Consider the following 17,363-nt stretch of genomic DNA (forward strand, 5'->3'; position numbering starts at 1 on the left):
AAGGCTACAATCCTGAGTTTGTATTTCAGCCAAACAGCAGCCCCACCACTTGATTTAGTAGAAAGCAGAGGGATGGGGCTGGAGAAATGTAACCACTCTCAAAATCAAAGACTGGGCCAATGGATGCAAGGAGTGACAATCCATGAGATTATGAACATTAAGCATATTTACATATTTTGAAGCTATACATTGACTCAACTGACAAAAAAAAAAAGACAATATCACCTATTTTCCTTGGCTTATTATAGGGTAATTAGGCAGTTGTAGTCCAAACCTATTAAGTGTATATTCTTAAAGAATAAATGGGTATATCATTATTCAAAATGTGTCTTCAAGGTAATACATGAGTAATTACATTGGTGTGAGTATAAGGCAAATTCTATGCACATAAATAATTACTAATAAATAACCAAAATTGCTTTTAGGTGTTTTATCTGCCGCCTGTAATATATAATCTGCCATGTAGGATTATATATGAGTGAATGCGTGTTATTGCCCATCCTAATGGAGAGGACACTATCTGAACTGTATTTTGAGCGCGAAGGCTCCGCCTATTAAACTATAACTAATTTGAACATTGGTCTGCATTGTTTTATTTAGATAAGGATTCTGTGGGCGTGGTTTGACTGTACTAAATCTGATTGGTTTGAGAGTCTATCAGTCAAGGTAGCAGTAGCGCTACAGGCTTTTAGAGATACATCATTTAATAACTGTTACTGGTGAGCTGTCATTGACATCGAACGATCAAGCAATTTTTTTAAAATCTGAAACTAACCAGTAGCAGGTGTCTTCAACCACGCTCAAAGAGTCAGCCATCCAGCCTTGGTAATTTTTCTATTCGATTTGCGGCAAAACCGAAACGTCTGAGCAATTAGGCTACTGGTTGATTTGCATCTTGTAACAACACTATTTCATTGCACACAATGCAGGACACAGCATCACCAAGAATCAGATTCATTACGCGTTTCACGGATTTCCAGGAAGACCTATAACGAAAGGTAAAACTTGGATAAAGAAACGCATGGCATAGACACATTTTATTGTACTGCTAATGATTATACATTTGTCAATTTACTATGTTTTGATGTGTATATGCGCCAGTCGCCCTCTAGAACTCGCGTTATAGCTCATTGGACATAGTCGGTATGAATTACACAGTCCTGACCCCGCTTTTAAATGCATATTTATGAATTTACAAGTGAAACACTGTGATCCATATGGAAATAATGCAACCGTTTGCCTCCACAGTTATTGCGACATGTCATTGTATTTATACTACGAATCTAGGATAAATGTCATAAAATCGATATGGAAATTATCCAAATGTAAGGGTCCTTTTTGTTTCAAATATGGATATTGCTGTAGTCCAGTTACTTTTGTGCTGTTGAGCCCACGAGGGCGGGGCCAGCCCAAATATATGTGGGGAGGGAAAAACGAAGACAACAAATCCTCCAAATGTAGGCCACCGTGCATGACCCAAATCCTCTTGCGAGTGTATATGGAACACGGCGTTCCCCCCGCCCCTCGTCACCGTTCCAGAGCAAATCTTTCTGTGTTTCACTGAGCCAGGATGGTACAGTAAAAAAATAAAAAAAATAAGTAGGTTATCACGCATATATAAGATTATATTGGGATTCCTCCTATTGCTGTTATTTCACTGTCTCTAATGACGATGGCAACAAACACACAAAAGTATTTAAAGAAACAAAAGAAAAAATATATTGTGAATCAAAATGCTAAATATGTATGACATTTAGAAAGTCATGCGTGCATACATTTGATGTAGCAGTCAAGTTTAGCTTCTCCGTCTAACCTTCCATGTCTTCCCTTGAATCTAGCCATACTTATTGCAGTGAGCAGGGTGAGGTTTGTATAAAAGTATCGTGGCTCAAGCTTGGCATTTGTTGCAAGGCCAATAGATTGTGCTGCTGTGTGACAGATCTTTTGTTTTGGCCCCCTGGCAGTGTGATCAGTCTGCCTCTGACCTACTTTCCTCCTAACTTCATACCTGCAAAGCCATTTATCTCCCTGGGGTTGAAGGAGCAGCACACACCATCTTCAACTGGACCCAGTTTTACCCTTGTTATCAGCATCTGGTCAACCTATATTGGTCACACTGGTCAACTTACTGTACACTGATTGTACAAAACATTAATTAAGGACACCTTCCTAATATTGATATTCACCCTCTGAATGGCACACACATAAAAGTGGCACAACAGTGGCACCACAGTCTGAAGACAGCCATGTTTCAGTGACATTGCAATCAACATTGCGCTCAGTAATGAGGTCATTCACGAGAATGGCTTTACTAGTGATTTCTCTAGTGATCTGCCTAGAGGTAACCAACGGAATAACAATCACATTTTTAATGTTACAACCACGTTTTCTGACAGTCTCCAATCTATCAGAATGGTAGGAGATGACAGTTTGTATGAACTCACTAGAAGGTAGAGTTAAAGGAACATAAATTAACCTATATTGGTCACACTGGTCAACTTACTGTACACTGATTGTACAAAACATTAAGGACACCTTCCTAATATTGATATTCACCCTCTGAATGGCACACATACACAATCCTTGTCTCAATTGTCTCAAGGCCTAGAAATCATTCTTTAACCTGTCTCTTCCCCTTCATCTACACTGATTGATGTGGATTTAACAAGTGATATCAAAGTAAGCTTTATTTATACAGCTCATCTCAGACATGGAACACAGCGGCAGGTAGCCTAGTGGTTAGAGCATTGTACGAGTAACTGAAAGGTTGCAAGATCAAATCCCCGAGCCGACAAGGTAAAAATCTGTCGTTCTGCACTTTTCTTCAGAAGGGGTTTCACCATAGAAGTTTTTAGTGCAGTGGGGAAAGTGCCTGTGAACAGGGAGTGATTAATAATAGCTTGCATTTCTTCAAATATGCAATTGAAAACTGTTTTAAAGAAGGTGGTGGGGATAGGATCGAGCAGGCAGGTAGAAGGTTTAAGTTGTGATATCACTTTTCTGAGCATGTCTATTTCAACCAGGGAAAATAAATCCATAGAGCCTTTGCGTGGTAGGCTAGGGCACAGGTCAAACTTCTCATTAGGTCTTGCTTGACTGATACCCAGCCTAATGTTTGGTATCTTATCTCTGAAATATGCCGCAAACTCATCACATTTCCATATGGAAGAAAGTTCACATAAGTTTGCAGGGGTAGGATTTATCAGGCCATCAATGTTCGAGAAGAGCACACTCAAATGATTCTGATTATTAGGGATCAAGTTAGAAAAGGGTTATTGGTATTTCTAATTGCTTTATTACTCTCTCAGAATATCATAATAGACCTGCAACTTTGATTTCCTTCACTTATGCTATTCTGCAATTTCCCTTTAATCTATTAGTTTCCTCACTCATCCCAGGGGCTCTCCGTTTGAATGTGGTCTTTTTCAACTTTACTGGAGTTGTAGCATCAATGGTTGCCCTTAATTTTCTATTAATGTGATCTACTAAATTATCAAAAGAGGAAGGCAGAATAGATGATGGAGTATTGCTCATACATACACTCAATGAAATCTGTGGAGGTAAGATCTTCAGTGGTAAGATAGCATTTCATACTAAATGTATGATAGTGTAGGGGGCATGATTTTTCGTTTTTGGCAAAAAAAAACGTACCATTTGAAACTGCCTATTTCTCAGGCCCAGAAACTAGAATATGCATATAATTTTCAGATTAGGATAGAAAACACTCTAAAGTTTCCAAAACTGTCAAAATATAGTCTGTTAGTATAACAAAACTGATATTGCAGGCAAAAACCTGAGGAAAGTCAAACCAGAAAGTGCTGTTTTTCCTGAAAGCTCTCTGTTCCATTGGATGCCTTGCCTCCATTTAAAGGGATATCAACCAGATTCCTTTTCCTATGGCTTACTCAAGGTGTCAACAGTCTTTAGACATAGTTTCAGGCTTTTATTTTGAAAAATGAGCGAGAAAGATAACATCGCATCAGTGGATAGCAAGCTGGGTGTTCGCAGAGTTTTGCTTGCGCAACAGAGTGGGGCAGCCATTGTCTCTCCCTCTCCTATTGAAAAAGCAACAGTCCCGGTTGATATATTATCGATTATATATTTTAAAAACAACCTGAGGGTTGATTATAAAAAATGTTTGACATGTTTCTGTGGACATTACGGATAGTATTTGGAATTTTCGTCTGTGATGTCGTGACTTAAAAAAAAAGATATATATATATTTTTATTTTACTAGGCAAGTCAGTTAAGAAGAAATTCTTATTTTCAATGACAACCTAGGAACAGTGGGTTAACTGCCTGTTCAGGGGCAGAACGACAGATTTGTACCTTGCCAGCTTGGGGATTTGAACTTGCAACCTTCCGTTTACTAGTCCAATGCTCTAACCACTAGGCTACCCTGCCGCCCTGCTTGAGCTGTGGATTTCTGAACATAACGCGCCAAACAAATGGAGGTATTTTTGATATAAAAATAATCTATATGGAACAAAAGGAACATTTATTGTGTAACTGGGAGTCTTGTGAGTGCAAACATCCGAAGATCATCAAAGGTAAGCGATTTAATCTATTGCTTTTCTGACTTTCGTGACCAATCTACTTGGCTGCTAGTGTTTGTAATATTTTGTCTACTGAGAGAGATGTTCTTACATAAACGCTTGTTATGCTTTCGCCGAAAAGCTGTATTGAAATCTGACACGCCAGGTGGATTAACAACAAGCTAACCTGTGTTTTGCTATATTGCACTTGTGATTTCATGAAAATTTAATATTTTTAGTCATTTAATTTGAATTTGGCGCGCTGCAATTCAGTGGGTGTTGATGAAAATGATCCCGCTAAAGGGATGGGTGTGTCAAGAAGCTAATAATGCGTTCAGTATTACCCTGTGCTATGGTTAACAAGGTAGTACAAAATACACAGTGGTGATCAGATAAAGCATCATCAACAATAGAGAATGTCAATAGAAAGCTCCTTGGTAATAACCAGGTCCAGAGTATTGGTGTGGTTATGGTTGGGCCCAGTAGAGCTCAAAAGATTCAGAAATGCAATGGCCTTGGAGTCAGTCTCTTTGTCAACATGAATATTAAAATCACCCAACACAATGATTTTGTCATAGTTCTCAAGGACAATAGACAATAAATAGACAATAAATAAAAATCAGTAAAGAACGTGGGGCAGTGCTTTGGTGACCTATACAGAGTTATGAGCAGCACATTGAAACAGTATAGCATGATGCTCAAAAGACCCAAAGTGGAAATGAAATGTCCTTACAACTGAGAGCTATCCCCCCACCCTTTTCCCCTTTCCTGATGGGGGGGGGGGGGGGTGTAGGAGTTTGTATAAACTCACTAGAAGGTAGAGTTAAGGGAATATAAATTAGGTTATTTACAAAAACCATAGTGCAATTTCTATAGGAGTTGATATGGTTTCCAAGTCCTCTGTTGCTTATTCTGACAGGAAGAACTGGAGCACTACCAGACCCTGTCTGTCAGTCTTTAAAACAGTTTGCGATGTTGTTGGAAATAATCCATGGAACCCCTGTGGTTAGGGTGAATCCCGTCTCTTTTGAAAAGTGCTGGTTGCTCCCACAACAAATCAAAGTGGTCACAAAAAGAGACATTCCTGTCGTTGCCAAGTTTCTTCAGGTACTCGTTTAGGGCAAAGAGTCAGTTGAAACGTCCGGGAGAACAGGAGGGGGCCAGAGATAACTATTATCTTCCCTGCGCTAACGAGGGTCTTTAAAAAAAATTGTGGTCCTCCCTCAGTTCCTCAAATCGCCTAAAGCGAAGGTTCTTAAAACCTATGTGAGTGACGATGGTGTCAATATTGGAGTAGTTGGCCAGAACCGTGGGCAGGAGAGATCTGATGTCATGGACATGGGCTCCTGGGTAACAGTGGACCTCGGTCGGTCCACAGACCATAGGCAGGCCAAAATCTCTCACCATCGGGTTGCCCACAATGATGGGGGTAGTGATAGAATCCGATGGATTACCTGCTGACTCCCGGGGCTCGTAGGTCCATCTGAAGTGGGGCAAAGCTGTTTGATAGCTGGATCGGATCTTCTTGGACAGACGGGTGGCCAGACTGCCTCCCCGATCTCCTACGCCTTGCGAGTGTCCTGTCTCCCATGGGCCATGGAGTTGAACCTAACATCTGTCTGTTGGATTGGGACAGATCAACGCCGCCGACTCATCAACAGCTTTGCTATAGGAAGAATTTAAAACTGAGATTTGGTTTGCCTGGGTTACAGCAAGGTCGGTGTACTTAGAAAGCAGGTTTTCCTTTTCTCGAGCTGAGCTAACAGCCAGAGAATCTCTTCCCTAAGATGCTTGATGGTGGTGAATTTAGGGGAGACAAATCCACCGTATCTTCATCTTGTGATTGTGTGGAAATCTCATCTCATACCTTCAGTCTTTATGCCCAGCGGTGGATAAAAACACCTGTGGGCTAGCACTGCTCCATTTTCATGATGGCTAGCACTGCTCCATTTTCATGATGGCTAGCACTGCTCCATTTTCATGATGGCTAGCACTGCTCCATTTTCATGATGGCTAGCAGCTAACTGCTACTTAACAGGAATCCGGGACACAAACTTGTGGTCCCAACCGCGTCACGAATCAGTAGCAATACAAAAACTTGAGCTATTATTGAAAACTATTTCATTTAAATTATTTCATAAAAACAACAAACCGAGTGTAGGCAATACACTGTACTGTTGCGTGCTGTGATGATGTCTGTTCAATAAGGGATCATAGCTTTCACCTGGATTCACCTGGTAAGTCTATGTCATGGAAAAAGCAGGTGTCCTTAATGTTTTGTGCGCTCAGTGTATGTCTGTACTATACAGGTGCTTATGGCTATTTCTGAGAAGAGAAAACCCCTAAACTAATTATTGTGGTCAGGTCAGGACAGCATACTTAATAATATGTTGCTTAGCAGAGAGGATCTGGACAGGACATGCGATTCTAAGTGAGGAAAAAGACAAACAGCTGTGAATTTACATGTATTTGATTGACACATCTTAGGCAGAAAAGCAGGACGTACAAAGTAGAACAACCTCCATTATTGCCACACTAACATTACTGGATATATTTGGAAATGGTTTCCGATATTTAAAGCCTGGTTTTACCAATTGGGGGTTAACCAAAATGTTATATTTAACTGTGTTTGGTGTGTTTTCAGAGGCCAGCCATGGAGGACAGGAGACTTCCCCCTACAGTGCCTTTAGTGGTCAAAACTGAGCCAGACACAGAGACCCGTAGGGTGAGAGAGGAGGAACAGCCTACCATTCCCATCAGGGTTAAAAAAGAGGACCTCTCTGAAGTGCCCCTCAAATTGCCCAGATTCAAGTACGTGGACTTCCCTTCGCTACACCAGTGCATCCAGCAGCTCACCGTGCCACCCCTGGACAGCTGGCTGGAGGGCTTTCCCCTGGCTCTGGGAAGACCCTCTGGAGGACACACCCCTGTCACTTCCAAGGAGAGAGCTCCCAAGTTTCGGTATGTAGATTATCCCTCTCTGCACCACTGCATCCAGCAGCTGTCTGTGCCGCCTCTGGAGAGCTGGAGCTCGGGGTTAGCCAGGTCAGGGTGTGGGGTGACAGGGGGACCTGGATCCACCAACTCTCAGCCCAGCTCTGTGATGGGGAACCAGACAATACAGGGAGATGGTTCAGCATCGGCTTACAAGCAGGACGAGTATACTGCTTTCCCCTTTCCTGGTCCTGACAACGGCTCCATCCAGTGTGTGACCGCCTCAAACAAGGCATCCCATAAGCCTCAGCGGCTTCAGCTGCTCTTGAGCAGTCCACCCGGATCCAGGCCTGCATTAAGCTCACTGGGGGAAGAGGTTCGCCATAACGTGGTGTGTTCAGATCAGCTGTCTCAAAAGTTCTCTAATCCCAAATCTTGGGTTGCTGGAATGAAGCGTGTCAGAGGAGCGGGACCACTCCATCAGAGCAATAGGAAGTCAGCTGGTGATGATGAATGGCATGCAGACTTTAAAAAATCTACACAAAGTCATCAAGTAAAGCTAAGTGACTCTCCTGACCTAGGACAAGGCTTTTGGAGAACCATCCCAGAGTCTGTCTGCCCCTTTTGCCAAAATATGTTTTCAGATCCAGAGGAATTGCAGATCCACCAGAAGAGTCACAGAGAAAAGGTGAGTCTGTAGTACCCTGAACATTTTCTGGATATGTGACAAATCCTTCTTTAACTGATCAAATTGTGTATAAAAAAATGATGAATCTTGTCTCATGTTTGTCATATAATTTCAGAAGCCTCATTGATGTCTTGACCAAGGAAATGTACAGCTGACAACAATGAACATCTTAAAAACTGTGCATCTACTTCAGTAGTTGCTACACAGGCGTGGACTAGGGCAGGCTTCTCCACAAATTATTGGTCACCTGATAAGAGTTCCACTGAGGTTGTTTTGAGTGTTCAGTGTTTATCTTAATGACCTAAGTGACTGACTACAAACAAACCACTTTAGCTAAGGGCTTCATTCATAATTCAGTCTAGGAATTAAGCTCTCAATGTGAAAGACTGACCTGCAGTGGCTCATGGTGGTCTTATAACTCCTTATTTACCAATGGGTTAATTTGCCAGGAAGTTGTACACATTAGATGAGATATAACAAGGAAATTAGCCATTTGATGTTGTTTAAATTAAAATGTCAGGAATTAGATTGGAATGCATTGTAGTGCATACATTTTCGTATTACTGTAGTTGATAATTAGGCTTTCATTTATATTCCTTAAAAGGGATGCCAATGTTTCCTGTTTACAAGCTGTTTTTGGCAGAAACATGAATAAGTGGGGGTATCAGCACCTTGTTCACTGGAGATGGCTGCCTGTTCCAATATTTCAACATAATTATCTAGATTTGGGTGCCTATAAAACCTTTAACTTTTGGCTTATGCTGTGAAACAACACATGCTTCTTTATAATTTCTTATCTAATGTTTTTATGCTTTGTATTTTAATGTTTCTTTTTTACAATGACAATTATATATATATATTATTGATTGTATTGTCTAGAAATAACTTTAAACTTTGTTTTCAATTCTGTGTGCATTAAAGATTTTCTAGTAAAGATTACTCTACTTTACATCTCCAACAAATGCTTTACACTTACAAGTGTCACATTCTTTTCAGTACATACCATACACTACAGCGTCATCTAGAAATGTCCAAGAAAACAAACCATGATTATTTAGAGCTCATCCTTTATTATTATCACTGCTTCTTGACACAATGCCCACTTAACCCTGAAGCCAGCCGCACCAATGTGTCAGAGGAAACACCGTACACCTGGCGACCGCATCAGTGTCCACTTAACCCTGAAGCCAGCCGCACCAATGTGTCAGAGGAAACACCGTCCACCTGGCGACCGCATCAGTGTCCACTTAACCCTGAAGCCAGCCGCACCAATGTGTCAGAGGAAACACCGTACACCTGGCGACCGCATCAGTGTCCACTTAACCCTGAAGCCAGCCGCACCAATGTGTCAGAGGAAACACCGTACACCTGGCGACCGCATCAGTGCCCACTTAACCCTGAAGCCAGCCGCACCAATGTGTCAGAGGAAACACCGTACACCTGGCGACCGCATCAGTGTCCACTTAACCCTGAAGCCAGCCGCACCAATGTGTCAGAGGAAACACCGTACACCTGGCGACCGCATCAGTGTCCACTTAACCCTGAAGCCAGCCGCACCAATGTGTCAGAGGAAACACCGTCCACCTGGCGACCGCATCAGTGCCCACTTAACCCTGAAGCCAGCCGCACCAATGTGTCAGAGGAAACACCGTACACCTGGCGACCGCATCAGTGCCCACTTAACCCTGAAGCCAGCCGCACCAATGTGTCAGAGGAAACACCGTACACCTGGCGACCGCATCAGTGTCCACTTAACCCTGAAGCCAGCCGCACCAATGTGTCAGAGGAAACACCGTCCACCTGGCGACCGCATCAGTGCCCACTTAACCCTGAAGCCAGCCGCACCAATGTGTCAGAGGAAACACCGTCCACCTGGCGACCGCATCAGTGCCCACTTAACCCTGAAGCCAGCCGCACCAATGTGTCAGAGGAAACACCGTCCACCTGGCGACCGCATCAGTGCCCACTTAACCCTGAAGCCAGCCGCACCAATGTGTCAGAGGAAACACCGTACACCTGGCGACCGCATCAGTGCCCACTTAACCCTGAAGCCAGCCGCACCAATGTGTCAGAGGAAACACCGTCCACCTGGCGACCGCATCAGTGCCCACTTAACCCTGAAGCCAGCCGCACCAATGTGTCAGAGGAAACACCGTACACCTGGCGACCGCATCAGTGCCCACTTAACCCTGAAGCCAGCCGCACCAATGTGTCAGAGGAAACACTGTACACCTGGCGACCGCATCAGTGCCCACTTAACCCTGAAGCCAGCCGCACCAATGTGTCAGAGGAAACACCGTCCACCTGGCGACCGCATCAGTGCCCACTTAACCCTGAAGCCAGCCGCACCAATGTGTCAGAGGAAACACCGTACACCTGGCGACCGCATCAGTGCCCACTTAACCCTGAAGCCAGCCGCACCAATGTGTCAGAGGAAACACCGTCCACCTGGCGACCGCATCAGTGCCCACTTAACCCTGAAGCCAGCCGCACCAATGTGTCAGAGGAAACACCGTCCACCTGGCGACCGCATCAGTGCCCACTTAACCCTGAAGCCAGCCGCACCAATGTGTCAGAGGAAACACCGTCCACCTGGCGACCGCATCAGTGCCCACTTAACCCTGAAGCCAGCCGCACCAATGTGTCAGAGGAAACACCGTACACCTGGCGACCGCATCAGTGCCCACTTAACCCTGAAGCCAGCCGCACCAATGTGTCAGAGGAAACACCGTCCACCTGGCGACCGCATCAGTGCCCACTTAACCCTGAAGCCAGCCGCACCAATGTGTCAGAGGAAACACCGTCCACCTGGCGACCGCATCAGTGCCCACTTAACCCTGAAGCCAGCCGCACCAATGTGTCAGAGGAAACACCGTCCACCTGGCGACCGCATCAGTGCCCACTTAACCCTGAAGCCAGCCGCACCAATGTGTCAGAGGAAACACCGTCCACCTGGCGACCGCATCAGTGCCCACTTAACCCTGAAGCCAGCCGCACCAATGTGTCAGAGGAAACACCGTACACCTGGCGACCGCATCAGTGCCCACTTAACCCTGAAGCCAGCCGCACCAATGTGTCAGAGGAAACACCGTCCACCTGGCGACCGCATCAGTGCCCACTTAACCCTGAAGCCAGCCGCACCAATGTGTCAGAGGAAACACCGTCCACCTGGCGACCGCATCAGTGCCCACTTAACCCTGAAGCCAGCCGCACCAATGTGTCAGAGGAAACACCGTACACCTGGCGACCGCATCAGTGCCCACTTAACCCTGAAGCCAGCCGCACCAATGTGTCAGAGGAAACACCGTACACCTGGCGACCGCATCAGTGCCCACTTAACCCTGAAGCCAGCCGCACCAATGTGTCAGAGGAAACACCGTACACCTGGCGACCGCATCAGTGCCCACTTAACCCTGAAGCCAGCCGCACCAATGTGTCAGAGGAAACACCGTACACCTGGCGACCGCATCAGTGTCCACTTAACCCTGAAGCCAGCCGCACCAATGTGTCAGAGGAAACACCGTCCACCTGGCGACCGCATCAGTGCCCACTTAACCCTGAAGCCAGCCGCACCAATGTGTCAGAGGAAACACCGTACACCTGGCGACCGCATCAATGCCCACTTAACCCTGAAGCCAGCCGCACCAATGTGTCAGAGGAAACACCGTACACCTGGCGACCGCATCAATGCCCACTTAACCCTGAAGCCAGCCGCACCAATGTGTCAGAGGAAACACCGTCCACCTGGCGACCGCATCAGTGCCCACTTAACCCTGAAGCCAGCCGCACCAATGTGTCAGAGGAAACACCGTACACCTGGCGACCGCATCAGTGCCCACTTAACCCTGAAGCCAGCCGCACCAATGTGTCAGAGGAAACACCGTCCACCTGGCGACCGCATCAGTGCCCACTTAACCCTGAAGCCAGCCGCACCAATGTGTCAGAGGAAACACCGTACACCTGGCGACCGCATCAATGCCCACTTAACCCTGAAGCCAGCCGCACCAATGTGTCAGAGGAAACACCGTACACCTGGCGACCGCATCAGTGCCCACTTAACCCTGAAGCCAGCCGCACCAATGTGTCAGAGGAAACACCGTACACCTGGCGACCGCATCAGTGCCCACTTAACCCTGAAGCCAGCCGCACCAATGTGTCAGAGGAAACACCGTACACCTGGCGACCGCATCAGTGCCCACTTAACCCTGAAGCCAGCCGCACCAATGTGTCAGAGGAAACACCGTACACCTGGCGACCGCATCAGTGCCCACTTAACCCTGAAGCCAGCCGCACCAATGTGTCAGAGGAAACACCGTCCACCTGGCGACCGCATCAGTGCCCACTTAACCCTGAAGCCAGCCGCACCAATGTGTCAGAGGAAACACCGTACACCTGGCGACCGCATCAGTGCCCACTTAACCCTGAAGCCAGCCGCACCAATGTGTCAGAGGAAACACCGTACACCTGGCGACCGCATCAATGCCCACTTAACCCTGAAGCCAGCCGCACCAATGTGTCAGAGGAAACACCGTACACCTGGCGACCGCATCAGTGCCCACTTAACCCTGAAGCCAGCCGCACCAATGTGTCAGAGGAAACACCGTCCACCTGGCGACCGCATCAGTGTCCACTTAACCCTGAAGCCAGCCGCACCAATGTGTCAGAGGAAACACCGTCCACCTGGCGACCGCATCAGTGCCCACTTAACCCTGAAGCCAGCCGCACCAATGTGTCAGAGGAAACACCGTACACCTGGCGACCGCATCAATGCCCACTTAACCCTGAAGCCAGCCGCACCAATGTGTCAGAGGAAACACCGTACACCTGGCGACCGCATCAGTGCCCACTTAACCCTGAAGCCAGCCGCACCAATGTGTCAGAGGAAACACCGTACACCTGGCGACCGCATCAGTGCCCACTTAACCCTGAAGCCAGCCGCACCAATGTGTCAGAGGAAACACCGTACACCTGGCGACCGCATCAGTGTCCACTGCGCCCTGCCCGCCACAGGAGTCGCTAGTGCGCCGTCCCTGCCGGACAAACCCTCCCCTAACCCAGACGACGTTGGGCCAATTGTGCGCCGCCCCATGGGTCTCCCGGTTGCGGCCGGCTACGACAGAGCCTGGACTCGAACCCAGAATCTCTAGTTGCACAGCTAGCACTCCACTTGAGAGGCCCATAACAAAATGATTTATAATGATGTATGGCTATGATTAAGATCTAGGCCTATAACATTAAAAGTTGTAAAGTAAACCAGTCCAGACCATAACTAAATGTTTTTTTATGTAAACAATGTGGCATCACTGTCATCCCACATTAAAAAATACTTACGTTTACTGGAATACTACAGTACTTACTATAGCATTCTGTAGTAAACTGTAGAATACTATCCTACAAACTGTAGTATCCCTCGAGCATGTGTAGTACATATAGAATGTTGTAGCATACTGTAGAATACTATAGTAAATAGTGTAGTATACTGTAGAATACTATAGTAAATAGTGTAGTATACTGTAGAATACTATAGTAAATAGTGTAGTATACTGTAGAATACTATAGTAAATAGTACAGTAATGTTTCCAAAAACACTAGTCTGCAAAAACAAAACTTTTTAAACTAAAGTAAATGCTGGTAAAATACTAAAGAAACCCAAGGGGTATGAATACTTTTGCAAGGCACCGTACAGGTTATAGAACATGTGCTCTTTTAGTATTTATCCAGTAGGCTTCCTCAAGGAGATCGCTTCCACTGCTATGTCAAAGATAAAACAAAAAACACTACAGTAAATACTTCAGTATACTGCTGTATGTAAAACATTACAGTAAATACTACAGTATACAACAAACTGCAAAATTACTATAGTATGCACTACAATTATTTTAATACAGGATTTATACTATAGTTAACTGTAAATACTACAGTAAAGTCTCCAAAACCACGACAGTGAATACTATAGTATTTATATCATAATATACTACAGTATTTTTTCCATATGGGATGGCACTTTCCATTTAAATAATGCAGTGGTATAAAGTACTTAAGTAAAAAATACTTTGAATAACTACTTAAGTCATTTGGGGAGGGGGGGGGGTATCTGTACTCTACTATTTATAATTTTTCACAAGTTTTACTCCACTACATTCCTAAAGAAAATAATGTACTTTTTACTCCATACACTTTACCTGACACCCAAAAGTTTCATTACATTTTGAATGCTTAGGAGGACAAGAAAAAAGTCCAAATTCACACATTTATCAAGAGAACATCCATGGTCATCCCTACTGCCTCTGATTTTGGGGACTCACTAAACGCAAATGCTTAGTTTGTAAATGATGTCTGAGTGTTGGAGTGTGCCCCTGGCTATCCGTAAATTTAAAATACAAGAAAGGTGCCCAGGGACGTCATGCACCCAAAATCGGAAGCCACAAACTACAGGAGGATGGCTGGTGGGGTGGTCTGGGAGGAAGTTAGACCCCGTACTTAAGTTGGAGAATTTTGAATATTTCAAACACATGAAAAAGCTTTATCCTGCAATCTAGAGTCATAATCATTATGTTTAATTCTATGTAAAAAAATATATATATCTGTTATTAAGACTCCTCGACTTTCCCCCACATTTTGTTTACATTACAGCCTTATTCTAAAATGCATTCAATTGTTTTGTTTTTTAACCTCATCAATCTACATACAATACCCAATAATGACAAAGCAAAAGTTTGACGTTTTTGGAAGTAAAAAAAACAAACAAACTGAAATATCCTTTTCTCAGGACTTTGTTGAATCACAAAGTACATTTGGCAGCAATTACAGTCTCGAGTCTTCTTGGGTATGAGACTACAACCTTGGCACACCTGTATTTGGAGAGTTTCTCCCATTCTTCTCTGCAGATCCTCTCAAGCTCTGTCAGGTTGGATGGGGAGTGTCACTGCACAGCTATTTTCAGGTCTCCAGAGATGTTCGATAGAGTTCAAGTCCGGGCTCTGGCTGGGCCCCTCAAGGACATTCAGGGACTTGTCCCGAAGCCACTCGTGCATTGTGTTGGCTGTGTTCTTAGGGTTATTGTCATGTTGGAAGGTGAACCTTCACTCCAGTCTGAGGTCCTGAGTGCTCTGGAGCAGGTTTTCATCAAGGATCTCTCTGTATTTTGTTCCGTTCATCTTTCCCTCGATCCTGATGCTGCCACCACCATGCTTCACAGTTGGGTTGGTGCCAGGTTTCCTCCAGACGTGATGCTTGGCATTCAAGCCAAAGAGTTCAATCTTGGTTTCATCAGACCAGAGAATCTTGTTTCTCATGGTCCGAGAGTCTTTTGTTGCCTTTTGGCAAACACCATAAGGGCTGTTATGTGCCTTTTACTGAAGAGTGGTCTCCATCTGGCCACTCTACCATGAAGGCCTGATTGATGGAGTGCTGCAGTGATTGTTGTCCTTCTGGAAGGTTCTCCCATCTCCACAGAGGAACTATGGAGGTCTGTCAGAGTGACCATCAGGTTCTTGGTAACCTCCCTGACCAAGGCCCTTCTCCCCCGATTGCTCAGTTTGGCCGGGCAGCCAGCTCTAGGAAGAGTCTTGGTGGTTCCAAATTCCTCCCATTTAAGAATGGAGGCCACTGTATTCTTGGGGACTTTCAATGCTGCAGAAATGTTTTGGTACCCTTCCCCAGATCTGTCTCAACACAATCCTGTCTAGGAGCTATACAGACAATTCCTTCGGCCTCATGGCTTGTTTTTGCTCTGACATGCACTGTCAACAGTGGGAATTTATATAGACAGGTGTGTGCCTTTCCAAATCATCTCCAAACAATTTAATTTACCACAAGTGGACAGCTCAAGAATGATCAATGGAAACAGGATGCACCGGAGCTCAATTTCGAGTCTCATAGCAAAAGTTCTGAATACTTATGTAAATAAGGTATTTCAGTTTTTATATTTAATACATTTGCCAAAATTACAAAAAAACTGTTTTCGCTTTGTCATCATGGGGTATTGTGTGTAGATTGATGAGGAATTTTGTATTTATTTAATCAATTTTAGAATAAGTAACCTAACAAAATGTGGGAAAAGTCAAGGGGTCTGAATACTTTCCGAATGCACTGTACCACCTTGCCAACAGGCATGCAAGCTAAGATAGTTCGACAAAATAGCTACTCCAACTTGATTAATAGCCTGAATTGGCTTCTTGCTAGCTAGTTATGAGGTAAGGTGATTGGTAACCTATCTGGGCTAGCTAAAGCCAACTTCATAAAATTGCCTAGTAGTATTACAGAGGACAAGAAGTATTACAGAAAAACAAATGTAAATAAACAATGTACAGGACAAATCTGAGGGGGCCTGTGTCCCGTCTGGTTTGCTTAATATAAGGAATTTGAAATGATTTATACTTTTACTGTGGGTACTTAAGTATATTTCAGCAATTATATTTACTTTTGATACTTTAGTAAAAGTATTTGGTTTTAAGTATACTTAAGTAGTATTTTACTGTGTGACTTCCACTTTTACTTGAGTCATATTCTATTAAGCCACAGTATCTTTACTTTTACTTAAGTATGACAGTTGGGTACTTTTTCCATCACAGAAAGAATGGCGATATTCCAAGGTGGATCAGTGGTGGCCGCTGACTGGCTGAATACCCGGGCCATGAGGTAGTTGGAGTTGTCAACAAATCAGCATGACAGAAATACGATGCCAAGTTTTCGAACTACCGGCAGTTTCTTTGAGAATAATAATAACTTGTTATAATTAGTTAAAAACTGTTAAAACTATTGTCGTTCTCTCTCAAGTCACCTACTCACCACACTTTTTGCACTGCAAGTGCTAGCTAGTTGTAGCTTATGCTTTCACTACTAGATTCATTATCTGATCCTTTGATTGGGTGGACAACATGTTGGAGGACATCCTCTGGAACTTGTCATAATTACTGTGTAAGTCTATGGAAGGGGGTGAGATCTATGAGCCTCCTAGGTTTGTATTGAAGTCACTGTACCCAGAGGACGGAACCTATCTGTCCTCTGCCAACACCATTGTGCTACCCTAAAGAGTGCTGTTGAGGCTACCTTCATTGCAAAAAAAGGGCTTTTATCAATTATTTGGTGACATTAATATATTTAGTATAGTTATGTCTAAAGAAAATAACTTTAAACGTTTTGCCATTTGTCCTCCTCTGAGGAGTCTCCACTGGTGGTGGTATAGCTGGATAGAGGACAGAGTT

The 17,363-nt window shown here is 44.5% G+C and overlaps 1 protein-coding gene across 1 annotated transcript; it reads left to right on the forward strand.

Moving 5' to 3' along the window:
• Window positions 1-689: 689 nt before the first annotated feature.
• LOC109875664 (uncharacterized) lies at window positions 690-9,101 on the forward strand. The gene is made up of 4 exons (XM_020468078.2): window positions 690-825; window positions 930-998; window positions 7,180-8,157; window positions 8,273-9,101. Exons 3-4 carry the CDS (start codon window positions 7,189-7,191, stop codon window positions 8,282-8,284), a joined length of 981 nt encoding a protein of 326 aa, XP_020323667.1. The 5' UTR covers window positions 690-825; window positions 930-998; window positions 7,180-7,188; the 3' UTR covers window positions 8,285-9,101.
• Window positions 9,102-17,363: the final 8,262 nt, after the last annotated feature.

Source organism: Oncorhynchus kisutch, linkage group LG28 (assembly GCF_002021735.2).
Source record: "Oncorhynchus kisutch isolate 150728-3 linkage group LG28, Okis_V2, whole genome shotgun sequence".
Taxonomy (NCBI): Eukaryota; Metazoa; Chordata; class Actinopteri; order Salmoniformes; family Salmonidae; genus Oncorhynchus; species Oncorhynchus kisutch.

Bases quoted from the DNA above. Each gene is read 5' to 3' on its own strand.
- LOC109875664 (XM_020468078.2), top strand. From the start codon at position 7,189: ATGGAGGACAGGAGACTTCCCCCTACAGTGCCTTTAGTGGTCAAAACT.